Source organism: Vicugna pacos, chromosome 8 (assembly GCF_048564905.1).
Source record: "Vicugna pacos chromosome 8, VicPac4, whole genome shotgun sequence".
In the NCBI taxonomy this organism is placed as follows: domain Eukaryota; kingdom Metazoa; phylum Chordata; class Mammalia; order Artiodactyla; family Camelidae; genus Vicugna; species Vicugna pacos.
The window spans coordinates 73,965,592-73,983,892 of record NC_132994.1 but is presented as its reverse complement, the minus strand read 5'-3'; the positions used below and the strand labels follow the sequence as shown (position 1 = coordinate 73,983,892).

Sequence of the window (18,301 nt, the reverse complement as noted above, 5' to 3'; positions counted from 1 at the left end):
AGATTTAATATATTTGCACTCCCTCTACTATAAAACTCTCATCAGATTTACATTGAAACAGATGAACATTTTTGTGCTGATAAAATAATTTTCTAAAGCAAAATAAATTACAAAATATACATATTTATTAATTATACAAAATTTTGATTTTTGATAAAGTAATTTTGATATCTAATTGATTTCTCAAGCACACTTTTTTATTAACGTTATGGGTTACAGTGGGACAGGTATTTAGATCTATGGTTTCAAAAATATAGGAAATTTTGCACTATTTTAAGTTACTTTATGACTAACTGTACACACTGTACAAAGGCCTCTATCACCCACGACTTCCTAATAAATTGTAACCCTCTAAAGTGTGTGATGGATGAAAGAATGCTCAGAATAAATAAATGAAGAGAGCGTGTGCTTAATATTCAGTTTAATCTCCTTTTATTTAATTCTATTAATTTCTGAGATAAAACATTATATTGTGAAACTGTCAGAGTAGATATCTTGATATGCTTATGTAAAAAAATGTGTATTATGCTGTGAATCCATCAGTCTATGTCGCCAAAAGTATACAAACAACTCTCCCCTGCAGTCCAGGCTGAATTGGAAGCTAACGGTTTGTGTGACCCATGCAAAGAGAATAGGGACATGACGTTTCTGTAGCCAGATGTGCCTGCTCATGTGTATCTCATCATTTCTTGTTGTTTTTCCAAGTCTGCTTACTAGTAATGATTTTATTATCAAAAGAAAAGCAAAAGGGGACATAAAAATGGATTTGCTTGGTTACTTAGGCGTCCTCTTATCTAAAATGTGAAAAGTCCTTTTCACAAAGGAAATCTGTATCTGCATATGCTCATAAAATATTTATGTCCACATATACAAAACATAGTCATTTATGATCCCTTAATTAGTCTTTAAGTAGAATAAGAACTTAATTAAAATATAATTTGTTAATTCATTAGTGTTTGGTTATAACTTTGACACTGTTTTTCAGTAACTGGTCTTGAGAGCCCACAATTTATTTGGTTGTTTTCATTGTATTTTCTCTCTACCACTTCCTTCTTTTTGATATTACTACATTTTAAAGAGGGAAAAGCATCAAGTTAGGACTCCAATCCTAAAAAGGAATTTAGACAATATTGCTTAATAGCCTCTGCTTAAATATCACTTTATAAAAGGAGTCTCATCTGACCACCCCCACAAACCTGTATCCTATCCTCCCACAATTATCTCTAGTGCCATGTTTTATTTTCCTTCATAATAAGTCACCATTTAACAGCTTCTATATTGACTTATATGATTGTTTATTTTCTTACTACTAGAATGCAAGCGCAAGAGGACAGATAATTTGTCTGCTTTATTCACTGCTGTATTTCCAGAGTCTAGGACATAGTAGGTATTCAGGTAATGCCTACCAAATAAATGGATACCTCTTACTAAATTGTACGGATATCAACTAGACAACATACAGTTAAAAGCAATACATATTTAAGAACAAAATTTCAATATAATCAGACCACTGGAGTTTAAATAAGCTAATTTTATTTATTAGCAATAAGTAATGTTCAGTGAGCTGATCCAAAATAGGTCCTAAAAGAACTACAAACTACATTCTATATGGAAATTTAAAATAAACAGCTATCAAAAGATCTTTGGGGCTTGAAAATAAAATTAAAAATATCTAAGATAACCATACTAACTCTTGGCTCTTGAGCTGATGAGTAAGTAGATGAAAATTCTAATTGCTATGGTATTGAACAAATGAAATGTATAAAATGTAAAGATATAATATTTTAATGAATTATTTGAATCAACAGCTTTAAAATATTTATTAGTGATATATCAGGGGCTACGGTAGGTAAAAGTTAATTAATGCCCTGCCCCAGTGTTTCCAGGATCCACTATCACAAGGGGAGACATGGAAACAGATTTCTGTCTTACTCAGCTTTGAGACTAGTAATAGAGTGTGCTGGTTTCTCAGAGAGGAGTACTGAACCAAGGTTAAGAGGCAAGAAACAAGATGGTATGTTTGGGAATCCACAAGAGCAAAGGTTTCTGATGTATAAACACAGAAACTGATGAGAAAAACTAAGGTAAAAAGCCAAAAAGTGATGTTTTACATTAATAACATGTAAAATTTCTTACCAAAAAAGTTTTGTACAATACTGGCATAGTCTGTAGAGGATGTATTCATTAGGTATAGAGATCATTATTTCTGTAAATATACCTATATTCTAATATTGTTAAACACAGAAAATATTACTGGTAATATTGCAACTAACCAAAGCATTTCCCCAGTGACACAGTCACAATCATAAAAGTCTACATTTCTTCTTCATGAAATGAACCATCTGCTAAATTGCTGCTTGAGCTTTGAAGATAGTCCCAATTGTTAGTTTATTAAATGTAATAAATTATAATAATGAAGTGTTAAAATTATAAACAACACAGGCAGAGAAAGCTAAAGATCCCCAAAAAGATTTATAAAAAATCTTAACTTTTGTTTTTGACTTGTGGTTTTAACATTACCAGTCTAATACACTAGCACTTCCTATATTACATTAAAAAAGCATATATATATATATATATATATATATATATATATATATATATATATAAAAATGTACATATTGAGTAATCTATTTTGTACATATATAAATACTTCATTACCCAAACAACTCTTCAAAATAGAAATTAATAATAAATCTACAATGATACCTTCTCTGAAAGATGATTTATAAAATACTAAATCTCTTCAAAACAATGTTATTCTTTGTTGATAAAAGAAAAATACTTAATGATGTTTAGTAAAATTTTATACAACTTACTGCACATAAAAATCATTTAAAAGATGTTTTTCAATTGATGGGTTAATACTTCTCAAAAGATTCAGCATTACCAGATATAAATAATGAGAAGATACAGGTCTCTTTTACAGTCACCCCACCCACCTTAATATTCTGATTAAATTTTACTGAATGATAATTGAAACCTTAACTCCAATACTGAAATAGAAACAAAGTATCTATATAATCACACATACACATGTACACACACACATTATACACAAATATGAGAATTTGGGTTGGCACAAAATCCCTATAAGTCTTTTCCCTGTGATTTTTCCAAGCCCAAATTTTACTGCATTCAAAAGAGGTTAATATTTGTGTGTGATTATGTGCATGTGCACACACACATAAAGTAACATAATACAAATTAGCTGATTACAGTTGCTTAAATAAAAGGACTTCCATGAGCAATACAAAGAGTATTTTACTTCATTGATTTTTTTAAGTAGGACAATTTTAGATTTGGTCTTATGATGGAGAAAGATTGTATCTTAAGAGAGCTAATTCCCTGTATTTAAATCAAGAGATTAGTCTAATTGAGAAAACAATCCTATGGAAAGACCTCTGATCAACATGATCAAAAAAGCTGTTAACTGCTGGATGAAAATCTATGAAAATACAAAGCCATTCTCAAACATAGGCAAAACATTATCTGACATACATTTCAAAAATTTTCTCCTAGAAGAAATAAAAGCAAGAATAAACAAATGGGACCTAATGAAACTTACAAGCTTCTGCAGAGCAAAGGAAACCAGAAATAAAACAAGAAGAAAACCTACGGAATGGGAGAAAATTTTTGCAAGTGAAACCGACAAAGGGCTTGATCTCCAAAATATATAAGCAGCTCATACGACTCAATAAGAAAAAAATAAACAACCCAATCCAAAAATGGGCAGAAGACCTAAACAAGCAACTCTCCAAGGAAGACATACAAATGATCAAAAAGCACATGAAAAAATGTTCAATATCACTAATTATCAGAGAAATGCAAATCAAAACTACAATGAGGTATCACCTCACACCAGTCAGAATGGCCGTCATTCAAAAATCCAAAAATGACAAATGCTGGAGAGGCTGTGGAGAAAGGGGAACCCTCCTACACTGCTGGTGGGAATGCAGTTTGGTGCAGCCACTATGGAAAACAGTGTGGAGATTCCTCAAAAGACTAGGAATAGACTTACCATATGACCCAGGAATCCCACTCCTGGGCTTGTACCCAGAAGGAAATCTACTTCAGGATGACACCTGCACCCCAATGTTCATAGCAGCACTATTTACAATAGCCAAAACATGGAAACAACCTAAATGTCCATCAACAGGTGACTGGATAAAGAAGAGGTGGTATATTTATACAATGGAATACTACTCAGCCATAAAAACCGACAACATAATGCCATTTGCAGCAACATGGATGATCCTAGAGAATGTCATTCTAAGTGAAGTAAGCCAGAAAGAGAAAGAAAAATACCATATGAGATCGCTCATATGTGGAATCTAAAAAACAAAAACAAACAAAAACAAAGCATAAATACAGGACAGAAATAGACTCATGGACAGAGAATACAGACTTGTGGTTACCGGGGGGGGGGGGGGTAGAGGGTGGGAAGGGATAGACTGGGATTTCAAAATTGTAGAATAGATAAACAAGATTACACTGTATAGCACAGGGAAATATACACAAAATGTTATGATAAATCACAGAGAAAAAAATGTGACAATGAGTGTGTATATGTCCATGAATGACTGAAAAATTGTGCTGAACACTGGAATTTGACACAACACTGTAAAATGATTATGAATCAATAAAAAATGTAAAAAAAAAAAAGGTAGGAAAGGCAAATATCAAGTTCCCAGAAATGAAGAGGAAACTCAAACCTCGAGTGGTAGGCAATAGCTTGCTGAAGAAACATGAGGTATGATTCACATAAAAATTAGTTCAGAACCTGTGCCTGTGGAAAGACACACTTGAAATCACACCCACAGGGATGCCTCCACATTCCAGGGCAAAAGGGATTCTCAAGGAAAATACATTCATAAAAGGAAAGCTCCTGTTGAAGTATCATAAAGCACTCAAGGAAAGAAAACAGCCAAGAGAAAATGGCAGATTCAAATTTACACACCTGGAACTATACATAAAAGAAAAATGTCAAAGAAACTTTAAATAAATACATTTTAAATATGTAACCCAACAAAGACAGCAAGAGAAACCATAAAGGAAGAAAAAGTCCTAATGAGAAAAGAATAGGCAGATCTTTTAAAGAAACAAGAATAAATTTTAGAATTGATATTCACTGAAAGTGAATTTTAAAAAAAATTCAACACAGAAGTTAACCAGCAGATCAAACCTCATTGAAGAAAGTGAATGATTCAATTTAAAGATAGATTTAAGGAAATCATGTGGAATGAAACACAGTGGATTAAGGAGACAGAATAAGATAGAAATAAGAAAAAAGGAACTAAGAGATATAGTTACAGTGAGTAAGTCCAATTTGTATTTAATAGGAACTCCAGAGTTTTCAAATTTAAATCAGATTGAATCCTAAACAGGATAAATCCTTAAAATTCACACCTAGGTAAAAATATGAATAATAATTTTCAAAACAACAATGTAGAATTTTAGAGTCAGTGATGTCTCATTGGTACTTGGGATTGCCACAACACGAAGATATTTAGCTATGTAGATTGATCACCTCAAGGCCAGTTTAAAGGTAAAATTTATTATTTGTTTATATAATTGTAAATAGACAAGTAGGAAGAAAACCCAAAAGTGTCAGTGAACTGCAGTCACTGAAATACATGGAAATTTATAAACTGATAAAAATTTTGTAGAGCCTCTCATTTAAAAAATTGTCTGCAAAAATTATTTTAACCAGATAAAGTATCAAATGTTAATCATATAGTGAAAGGATTAAGAATTTATGAGATATGAAAGAGAAAGTGATTTGAAGACTTGATATGTACTCTTTAGACATGTTCAATTACTTTGTTGAATAGCAATATGTTCTAGTCAATGAATTTCTTAGGGCTAGAGTCCATACCATCCAGTCTACAGAGCCCACCACTGTCCCTCACTCTTTATCAGGTACTCAGTTTCTTTACGAGTAGATGAATCACTGTTACCTAGGCATTGATGAGATCACACTATTTCTCTGTAATTGACTACAGCCCAATAATGGACAAAACTAAACTGAATTCAGCTGCTTTTAAGCAGAATCTGTACAAGAGTATCTGACACAATGTCTCCCAAAATGCTATGAAATTACCCATGAAGATACAGGATAAAGAGGAAAACTCAATATGCAACTGAAAACCAGGTATAATAATGAATGCACAGGCAGAAATAAAAGGAATTTCTACAGAAAATGAGGCCAATGGAACAGGATTGCAAAACTACGATTTATGGTCAACTCACGTTGTGCAACCAGAGGCACCCATCCTAAAGGTGGTAGTTTTTTTTTTGTTTTAAATCCCACCTATACTTTCTGACCACTCAGAAACATAAGGTCAGGGACAAAATCTGTTTCAGGGGTTGGGGGAAGGGGGTAATGGGTGTGGACTAGGCCACTATCCTGCTGCTGTAGAGTACTTGCTTTTTAAGATATAGTGTGATCCTTTCCATTCCCATCCCCATAAATATCACTCCCACATCCATTCACAGCCAACTCTCAGAAAACAACTGAAGAGGAGTAGAGACAGAGACCTCTGGCAGCACTCTGCACTGCATCCTGGAAAGTGGTGTGCCCCACAAGCAAAACACTATAGGTAAGGGCAGAGAAAAACACAGCTGGGTACGAGCACGTTTCCAGGATTGTAGGTATTTGCTTACTGTATCTATCTCAGTGTTAGAAGTCATAGAAGATTCCCTTTTATGCCAACAGAACAGGACCAGTTGAAGCATGTTCATACCAGACACTAGGTGTTGGCTGGGAGCTTGGCAGTCCACTTAAGCATACCTGAGAAGGAGAGCTCACTTATCCCCAGGCAGAGAATAAAGGAGGTCAAGCACAACCACATGTTCTAAGTCTTACCAAACTCTAATTCTAGTCTGAGGTAAAATTGAAAATAAGCAAACAGTAATATATAGGTTTTACAAATGTCCTGGACCAAAAAGAAAACTAAATATCATTTTACAGATTTAGATGTTGATGAAGCCCTTTTAAATTCACTACTTTAGTAATCAGTGATTTTTAGAAATGGGCATGTTCAAAGTCTCAAGAAGACAAATCTTTATGAAAGAAGACCAGAAATCCATGTGATGAAATGAGATTTTTACCCTTAGGGAATAATTAAACATATTTGCAAGATATAATATATACAAAATGTACAATGATGCTGTTAACAGTATTGCTTCTATTAGCAAAATATTGAAGAAAAGCATTAATATCTAAGGAAAATATTACTATCCAACAATAGGGGATTGGTTAAATTATGGAACATTCTAGAGAATCCCCAAATGACTTTTAAAGTGCATATTTGAGTTATGACTTATAACTGAAAAAGTGTAAATTATGAGTAAAATGTTTTCTAAAACTTGCATATATACATAGATTTGCATATGAGAGAAAAAGGGTTCCAAAAAGTTAACATTAATAATTTAATAGAGGCTACATCAGGGTTGTAAGATTATGGTTGATTCATATTTTTAAATTTTTGCTTATCTGGGTTACAAAATCAGATGAAAAATCAGAACATTCTCTATGATAAACTTATTTGAACAATAATTTTAAACCAGTATGTATATTAATATGAGTGAACAAATGAGCAATATAAATATTGGCAAGATTAACCATAGCAGTGGAAGTAAAATTTGAACCTGAGGTAGCAGTAGATAAGTTGATACTAAAGAAAACAGAAAATATGAAAAAGCTCTCCTAGAAGTTTTAAAATAATAAATAAAGAGACAAAAATATTAATGGAGACAACAATAGAAATGACAGGATAAAATACAAGTTTATAATAAATACATGACATTTGTTCTAAGAAAGATTTAAAAAGTAACAAAAATAATAATCAAAGATATTAGAGAAGAAAACTTTCCTCACTTGAGAAAAAGTTTCAAGTAAGTAGACAGAATAAGCTTTCTATATTAAAGACTCAGTAAAAACAAAAAATAAACATGAAAGAAATTTCTAGGTATACACAAATAGTGCAATTACCCAGGCTGTCAAATAAGATACACAAATAAGCAAACAAAAACAGATCAAAGGAACAAAAATCAGATTGGTCTTAATTTCTCAGCAGTCATACATTGGAATACACTAATGTTAACATTTTTTAGAGATTTGGAGGGGAACAGTTGTATTTAAGACTGGTAATTTGAATCAAATGTGTTTCATGTTTGAAAGTTGAAAAATTATATTTTCAAGATATTCGAGGATTCAGAAATATTCAACCCATGTACCTGTTTCTTATAAAATTCCCTAAACATATATAAACAGAGCAAGATGACTCTAAGAACTCAAGAAAGGGGAATTTGTGGCTTGAAAGTTTTATGGATTTTCCTTTATTCAGACTGGAACACAATTTTGGAAATTCTGTAGGACTTTTTCTTGTAAGAGATATGTATTAGACTGAAGGCAGGGATTGGTTTTATCATGATTCTGTAGACTATCTTTGTCCATTTTTATACTTCTCTCAATAGCAAGAAATGTGTTTCATATTTAATAAAACTTTTTCTTAACATCTGTTGCTATTCTCCAAAAATATACTAACAATACATTCACAAGGGCAAATTCACTCACGTGGTTGGCATAATAGCTTAAGATTTGCTTAAGGGGAAGCCACACATTCCTTGCCAAAGCAAAGTTACACAGAGACACACATATTGGCACATATCTCTTCCAAAGGCCTTGAGTAATGACCACTGAAAATTTTAAAATGCATATAAACTATGGTTGTCTTTTTTGTTGTTGCTGTTATTAAAGCTGAGAAAACTATTCATTATTAATACTCCTGGGGCAGTTATGTCCATTATTAATCTCCTTTCCTAACTAGGTCCTTGAGTGTTCCTTTGGGTTCTTCCAAAATCATCATATGAAGCACAACTTTAGCAAAGTAAAAAACAGGCACGTAGACGACAACCTGTACTAAAATTGGTTATCTTGGGATGAATATTGTCATATGTATACATTTTATCCATTTTCAAAATTTTCTAAAAGAAAACTAAAATAGTCATCTACTACTTTTAAACTAGGAAAAAAGTTAGATAATCTAAGAATAAGTGTACACAAGTTTCATATACCACATAATGACAAAATTTTTACAAGTTATCGTATATACTATTATTTTAACTGTGCAAAGAAAGATAAGACCGAAATACTTAAAAATAGGTCAACAGTTGGATTCAGTGAATGGTGGAAAGATGAATGATTCATTTATTCCTTCTACTTTTCAATATTTTCTTATTTTATAAGATAAACATGTATATATTTCGTATTGAGAATAAAATTTTATAAGAAAAATAAGGATAAAAATTTACATTTTTACACAAGTTCAACCTATTATTCTAGCAGCATTAATTTTGCATAGAACTTTCAAAGTCAGGATAACCTTCTTTTGATAAAGGTAAAATATAACTTCCTGAAATTGTTGCCTCAAATATGTATTAAAATTGATATGATTATTCACTAATACTTTATTTAGATTTTACCTGAAAGAAAAGGAAAAACTAATATAACTGCAGGAGGTTGAACATTTACTAAATATCTAGAAGCCTCAAATATAAAGACACTGACCATTCTCAATTAAAAACATCAAACAAACATTGAGTTTATTTTTAACTATCATACCATCAATCTGATTCCATTTGTCATCTGTCAAACAACTTTTGATCTTTACTGTGCTTCAATAAAGAGAAAGAATATGTGACAAGTGATAAGGCAGAAAAGGAACCATTCATTAAATTACTAATTGGAACAGAACTGGAACTTCTCCCTCTGGTAGACAAAGAAAAGTCATCAAAGGTCAACTTGTGTCCCTAAACAAAACTTTCTGTAAAGCAGCAACACAGATTTTTAGCTTTAAGATTAGAGTACTGATACTTCTGAGATGTACTTCTGAGCACTGATACATCTATCACTGGGAGGGTGGCAGCAATCCCACTTCTGCATGGGATGCTGACAGGATATCTTAGCTGTGGCACTCCTGCGCTACCAAGATCACTCCTACTTTTCAACAGCAGGGGTTGTGCAACTTGAAAAGCAGGAGTGATTTGTTTTTCTTCTAGATGACAGTTGACTGAGATATGAAACTTATAGCATTGCTTGTTTCCCTGGGGCCCCAAGTAATGTGAATTGTCTTTAGCCGATGCCTACCAAATCACTGTCACATAGCAGTGGTCGACCTTTCTTTTCAATCTACGCACTTTCCAGGAGTTATAAATCAGTTGACTTTCAAGCTCGATGAGATGGCATATGCCCTAGTTTGAAGAACAGATGGAGGCTTGGGGGGAAAATTGTTTCTGCAGGCTTGCTACAAGCAGCAGTGCTCCATAAAAGTGAACCATTCGCACTAATTTCTCACATAAATTACACAGGCAGCAGGGAGCACCAGCCCATTCAGCAGAAAATCTTTCTTCAAGCTTTCAGAGGTCATCTAACCAATTTAAATTAAAGTTATTTTTGATTCCTGCTGTATTTTTATGCTGTACACTTTTAACACATAGCAATTTACATCATATAAAAGAATGGCATTAATTGTGTATGCAGTCCCCTCCTCCAAAAAAAAAAAAAAACAGAACAGCACATTAATTGCCAGAGGATTTTTTTCCCCAAGACTTCTAGAATAAGCTCTGTCTATTAATTAATCACAGAGGAATTAATAGTGGAAATGTGGCAGCTCTCTTGTACAAAAATCAGGTAAATTGTCACTCCTCTTGTAAAATTTGCCTTACAAATTCTACTAAGGCCTGTTATCCAGATTCAAGTTTTGGCAGTTATCAAAAGAAACAGAAGCCCAGGATAATTCCAAGAGTACATTCATTCTTCTTCATGTGAAACAAATTATTCAACTCAAATAAATTTGCCTACAAAATTTCAAAAATCAGTATCGATTTTGCCTGAGGGGATAATAGATATTGCATTAGTTTTTCAAACCCTTAAGAAATTGAAGGCATCAAAGGACTAAATTATTAATCAAATTTATAGAGTTTTGGAAATGACATACTGAGGGTTAATGGATTAGGTATCATATCACAGTGTGACTTACTTTAAAATGCAGTAGTATTTACAGATAATAAGCTATCATAGTTTGGGGATGATTTTAATTGTAAGAAAATTAGTGAACATTTTAATAATAATTATATTCAAGAAATGTTTTTCCTAGTAGGAAATTATCATTTATGTCAGTGAAAACAGTCACACTGACAGAGCTTTTTATAGTTCATGAATACCAATGCCTCTAAGAACTGAAAAAAAGCAGAACATACCAGAGAAGAAATTCTGAATTGAGTTATATATGAATATTAGCATCTGGGAGGTCAACAGAGAATTGTTGTTCAGCCACCATCAACAGACATTTTTAAAACAAATTTTAGCATCCAATTAATTTATGTACAGCATTTTCTTTACTAGGATGTTCAGATTGAACATTTTTTTAGCCATTTAGAAAGAAAAATAAACTTGTCATTTTGAAATTTAAGAAATTTAAGAAATCAGTAATAATGGGGAAAGCATTACATATAATCTAAGCATTTTCAAGGTAAAAGTTCAACCCACAGACACTGTTGCATGTAACTCTGGACTGTGCATTCAGATTAATTTGCTGGTGCTAATCTACCTAATTTGCTACCAGAAGACGTGGTCTGTACAGCTGATTTCTAATCAGTATCCGTTCTTTGAAGTATTTCATGAACATCTCAATATATAGTTATTTTAGTAACTATAAAACAAACTTTCCTAGAGCTCCCAATTAAAAAGGGCCACATCAATCACTCTGTACCTGGTCATCACAGATGGGGTGGGGAGGCCTAGAAAGTGAGAGGAATGGTCACAGTGCCTAGATAAATCAAACTTAGGGGTAACTAGTCCCAGGATGTTTTACATTCATTCAACACACATCACTGGGCACCAACTCTGTGCCAGATACTGTTCCAGGCACTGCACTGAGATAAAGGAGTCAACAAACTAGGAATACAGACAAAGTCCCTGCCTCAGAAGACTTCTGGATATGCCATTTTTATTAATAAAATATTGATATTGACTCTTTTGTTAGTCTTTATGTGGCTTTCACTTTCTCTCATCTTTTTTATATTCTAAATTTCTGTATTTTATAGTTCTTTGTAAAACAACTTAAAATCCTTTAGTATTAAAATGCAGTATAAATACATAAATTAATTCACATATAACTCACTGGTTAAAAAAATAGAAAAGTGTGTCTTTACCTTATTAGTGTTAATTTGTGAATTAAATTTTTAATTGAAAAACAATGTTGTGTGATTCAAGTTTTAATCAAGTAACTGTATAATTAATGATATTAACCTCACGGGTATATGCTTCAGTGGTGAAATTGTATAGGCCAGTGATGGAAATAACGCGTTTGGCAGTGAGGAGAGACCACCAGGTACAGGGACAGGCCACTTACCTATACCTGCCTATGTGTATTATAGGCACATAGTTCTGGCTTCATTAATTTTATTTCAATGTAACTAGCTATTAAAGATGATTTACATACCAAATAAAGGATAAGAAAACAAGAAAGCAGAAATGCCCCAGGTAGCTAAGCTACTCTGGACAATGCCACCACAACATTACCAGATGAAGAGTTATAAGGTTTTGAGAGAGGGGAATTTGAGGCAAAGTACAAGTCCACTTTGAGCATTTCCCATTATGAGACAGTTTGGAGATTTGCTATTTTACTCGCCATCTGTAATAGGGTTTGTATTATATCCTGATTTGGTTAGACAGTTATAGGGTGTCTGTTTCTTATTCAAACCTTTCTAGCACCTGGACCATCCTTAAGCATGTTCATTAGAAATCAGAAATTTAGTGGAAAACAAGACTCTGTTAAGTGCATACCAGCGCATGTCACATTCTGTCACGTAGCATGGAAAAAAGTGATTTCTACTAATATTTACTGCATCAGAATGTCTATAAAGTAAGGAAATTCAGAGACATCTTAGTGTAGTTGTAGCTGTTTCCATCTAATTTTATCAAAATAAGGCAATGGTTTATAATATCATATAGTTATTTTTTTAAAAAATCCAATGTGACTATTACAGTTTTCTCCAACTCTTTCTCCCAAGGTCTATACTGGATACTGTAAAATAGTATTCTCATACTATTCGAAAACAGTATCTTGAGATTAGAATTTATAATAAAAGTGATTTCACAGTGCACCTATAATTAATATTTTGCTCCTCATTAAGTGTGTAGCAAGGACTGTTTCAAGTCCTTCTGAGTGATTACTCGAAATGATTTCAGATTCCTGCCCAAAATGGAGAACTACAATGGGCTCCTGGCTCCTTCTACAAAATCAGCCTGGGACATCTAAGGGGAAATATGGATTCTGGGAAGTAAACAAAAAGAGGAAAAGGAGGAGGAAGAAAGGGAGGAAGGAAGAAGAGAAGGGGAAGAAGGGGAGGAATGGGGGAAGGGGAGGAGGAAGGAGGGAGAGGACCACCCCTGAGGAGACCTGAAGGCTTTCAGTCTCATGGATGGAGGATGCTGGCAGCAGACAGCAGTTCACAGAAAAGCGGTGTAAACTCCCACGTCATTTCATATTCCCCTGTGACTAGTGCTTTAATGCCTGGCTTTGATGCAATTTAAAGCTTCTCTACACTAAAGGACCATCTTCTACACTTATGTCTGTGTTACTCCTTCTTTAAGCAGCAGAAGGGGAGACAACATGTGGAATGTCTTGCAAGTTTGTATGACATTTCTTTTCTCTCCAGAAGGTCCTTTAGGCAGAGCCCCACCCCACCCTACCCTGCACTATGCTTATAAAGGCATATGATCATACCACAAAAGTACAGGAGACTGAACAATGGAAATTTTAGGTGTGGAAACTCAAACACAGTTTTTAAATGTCCACAGTTCATGCTGATTATCTGCTCTGTAATTTACTCAGAATGGTTAGTGCTTGTTCACTTCTGTTGCCTGTACTTTGGATACTGAAGATACCAGCAACAGACTAAACCATGTTTCTGGAATGTTAGTAGAGTCAAGAAAATGCAGAAAAAGAAGCAGGTTGAATGTTTAGAGCAATTAGTATGCTTTGTAATGGATTCAATACCATTGATAATAAAGAATTCTTAAACTATATTTAGAATGCATATTTAAAAATAAAAAAGTATGTCAGAGCTTGCCTGGTAGATTTCATATTCCAGATCAGATCTATTCATCTTTCATCGGTCATTAACTTGCCACCAGTAAGTATATAGAAAATTTCACTGCAAACATTTTGCAGAACTCTTTTTCATATTTACTAAGGAATGTATGATAAGCACAACCATGACAAAAATGTATATATCAGTCCAATTTTCCCACTTTAATAAGAATTCTTACATAGCTGTAGTCTTGTCTCTGGCTAGCAGGTTCAGGCATCTATTTTTAACTGCCATGATCTTAATCTAGAGCAGCACAGTCTAATACGGTAACCATGTGGCTATTTAAATTAAAATTAATTAGAATTAAAAATTTAGTTCCTCAGTCTCGCTGGGGACATTTCAAGTGCTTAATGGCCACATATGGCTACTTGTACCATATTAGACAGTGCAGATGCCGAACATTTCCATCACTGCAGAAAGTTGCACTAGACAGTGCTCAGGTCTTCAGCAACACCACAAGGAAGAACACACAAAACCGCAGGGATTACAGCATTTGGTCTGCCTGTTGTTTTGACATGTGGAACAAATGACCACTTCATGTGCACTAAGCTATGATGGCAGTTCAGATGTGGGTTGAGAAATCTAAACTTGCAAAGACATTTACCTGTCTCTAACCCTTACTTCTCTGTTCTGACTTTAGTGGGCCATTTATTAGATATTACCATAGAGGGCCTTTGTTATTTCAAGAATACATGGTGATTTCTAATAGGGCTTTGATCGGGTCAGCTAATCCAGGACAAGCAGAGGGGGGATTTGAGGTTTTAGGTAGGGGTCATCTCTCAGCAACTTCACAGACTGGAATGAATGAGCCTGAGATGTCTGGAAAGCCTTTATCACAGCTCAAGGCAGTGACTCAGCCTTTCAGTCACAGGCCTCCCGAAATTCTGATAAAAAGAAGTAGGTCTTGCCACTTAATCATACTCACCATTTCAGGTACTTATCACTGCCCTTGGAGTCCCAGGGGTGACACAAGGAGTGACAGGGGAGAGGGGACAAGTGTTATCCTGGGAATCACAGCTGCTCAGGGACCTTCAGGGAGGACCCAGCTAGCCCATGAAATAAGAGGTTTGCTTGACCAGGGCTCGTGCCCTCTGTTCACACACAGGGAAGTACAGTACGGGCTCTGGGTGTTTGGTTAGTTTGTTTTTTGTGGTATACATGGGGAGCCCGGCTTCCTTCAATATCCAAGGCCCCGTCTTTAGAAACGTCATCCTAAAAGAAGTCCTCTGGTCTTACCAAGTACCAGTCCTTCCCCACAGAACGTGCACCAAGGCATAAACATGAATATATCGAGAGATGGTTCACAAGCCTATGCTTAATAATTTTAGTGTTTTACCTTCAACGTTACAGCAGTACAACTGAAATGCGGTTTGTAAAGCTTTAGAAGATAGAGGTCTATGGGTTATAGGATAAGATGTTTCTTTAAATGTAGGCTATTATCCTAGCAGTGGCAGCAAATAAATTGCTTCCTCTTTATTCTGACTTTTTAGATTGCTGAATCAGTACAATAGTCAATAGTAGCTTAAAAGAATTAATATAGCTATAAAAAAGAAAAGCAGTTTATATCCCTTCTGACTGTTGGATTACCAAAGATAAAGCAAAACGATTCATCGTGTATTTTTGTAATTTTCAAGACGATTTTTTTCTAGTCTCTTGACACTTAAAAGTTACTCATAAGATTACTTGAACAGGCAAAAACTAATCTATGAATTCTTTTTATTGACACAATTTTTATGTGCTATAATTACTTAAAACACAAAAAATATGGCATATTCTTTTACTCAAAAGAAATCAAGTTCTTAAGAACCTCCACTATGTTGTCTTGCATGAATCAGTACATAGACAAACACAAAATCCATATAATTAATCAAATATAAGGAAAGCCCCAAATTAAAGTTTTTTAAGACTAAAATATCTAAATTAGTTATACTTGTTATAAATTTTTTCATTATTCACACTTTCACATAACAAATTCAAAACTTAATAGAGATGATTAAAAACAAGATAATAATGTTCTCTTCCTGCTAAAAAAATTATGACAAAATTTGATAAAAAGGCCACCTTCAGATTTCTGTTACCAATATAATTTGTAATAATTCTAAATTCAATAACTGGATATCATGTGACTACTCAAGATGTTTGATAATTATATGACATTTAATGACATACTAGAAATAGCACAAACAATTCTTTTAATTTTTCCATAAAAGGAGGAAAAGGTTAATTTTAATAAACATTTCTAAGCTATTTACTTTGATGAATTCTTCACTTCGATCACTTTTACTTTTTATTGTAAATGTATTTGTTACTAATTACAAACAATCCTGACATTCACCTTCGGACACTACTGTGGGACCTTTTTTATTAAATGGATCAACTGGTAGATTTAAAACAGCATTTGGCAAAGACCTTTTGTGTTCCTTAACCTGATGTGATACTCACACATGCACAACTGCTTTTCTGTCTTTAGGCAGAGAAGCCCTTTCAGCTGATAAATATCACCCAAAGTAAAGTCCTTGATAACAAAAATAATTAAATAGCAGAAGCTGGTTGGAGATCAGCATTCATTTTTCAAATTAAATGTAAACACCTTCTCCAGTTAAGAGATTGGCAAGTTTTTACAAATAACATCAGTGAGCCTTTTAGAAAGAAACACAGCCACATTAGAATGGAGTCATTAGGCAATACATTTATTTTGAAGCCAATTAACCTTTTGTCAGAAAAATGTCGGTGCTGTAATGGTTTCAGAGGCGGAGGTCAGCCTCTAACAGGGCACGTATGACAGCCACTGCGCCAGCCGACGCGTGCTGCAGACAGAAAGGAGAGGGCAGCCGTGAGAACCCGCCTGCTTTCGTATTCCACTCTGCATTTCCAGGGAGCAGACAATCTTGACCTATCCATTTAGGTAATTAAAGCTTCCATTTGGAAGTGTCCTGCAGGAAGGTGAAATTTGGGGGAGATGAATGGCTGTTGTTCTCTGTATCCAGCCACCAGTTCCATCATTTGATGGACTGCCTGAAACAAGCTGGGATGCCAGGCTCTCATAAAAATAGAGATGAATTGGGCAGCAGACAATTCTCTAAGGCAAAGAAACTCTGTCATTTTTTTTTTTTTTGCAGGCTATAATTTAATTGTTAGTCAAGGAGGACGGATGACATGGGGGGCTTCCTTTAAGAGCTTACCCACCATCTTCCATTCACTGAGAAATCACTCCAGCTTATTTACTTATCAGCCAAGTTTGGCATTGGGAGATGTCACTTCCACAGTGAGCACAGCTGGTTCCCCCAGCTGTGCCCTGACTTACCTTCCACGCTATTTTGTTTCCTTTCGAATCATGTTCAAGGGCAACTGGGAAGTCTCCTCGCTCATAACATTTTCGAAATGCTGTAGGCTTGGTTGGTCTTTCTTTAAAAGCTCCTGCAGTTGGAGGGCCTCTCACCTTCCAGAAAAAAAAAAATAGAAATCAGACTTTAAAACATACTGAAAAATGCACAATGAAAAGACTATTTTTTTTAAGTTTCATTTTGTATAAAATGTTCTGGAAGACAAACCGAATTACCTTAATAATGGACAACAGAAATCTCACTAACACAAACATTTGAAGAAAATTATTTTCTAATCACTATTAAGGATTTACTTTACTTCAAGCTACTTTACAAAGCATTCCTAGAAAATGTCACTTAAAAATATCACTTTATAAAGAAGAAAAGCCTGAACTTTTGTTTAAGGAAAACATTTTAATAGAACCAACTAAGTTCAGAGTGTTAAAACTTTAAAGATTCCTAATAATCACAGATTCTAGTCTCAGGTCTGATATACTTTGTGGAATGCTGAAGAAATAAATTTAAAATTTCTCCTTTAAATCTTTCTATATAAATAAAATAATAGGATATGTTTTCAGGTTATGAATATTAACAACAAAGCCATTAAAATGTGATGTAATATTAAGTAATGATAAATGAGAGAGTTTAAAAGAAAAATGGTGGTTTACCCTGTGTGTATAGCATACATTTGATAATATGAATTTGTGAGGAAAAAAACTAGAAGAGATTATATGAGAATCTTTCATCTGCCAAATTGAGATTTTTATCAAAGAAGAAATATTGCATATTGAGTTATTCACATTGAGTACAATTTT

At 34.0% G+C, this 18,301-nt stretch overlaps 1 protein-coding gene across 9 annotated transcripts in view; it reads right to left on the bottom strand.

The window, feature by feature from the left end:
* The window catches only part of PACRG (parkin coregulated), a 438,725-nt gene that overhangs the window by 362,507 nt on the left and 57,917 nt on the right, over positions 1-18,301 (bottom strand). For 8 of the 9 annotated variants that reach the window (XM_072966153.1, XM_072966155.1, XM_072966154.1 and 5 more), the window contains exon 2: positions 17,468-17,602. In XM_072966153.1, coding sequence (XP_072822254.1) covers positions 17,468-17,602 — 135 coding nt within the window. Of the gene's footprint in view, positions 1-16,832; positions 16,971-17,467; positions 17,603-18,301 lie in introns of those variants that run through there. The other variant, XM_072966160.1, reaches the window with a different exon arrangement.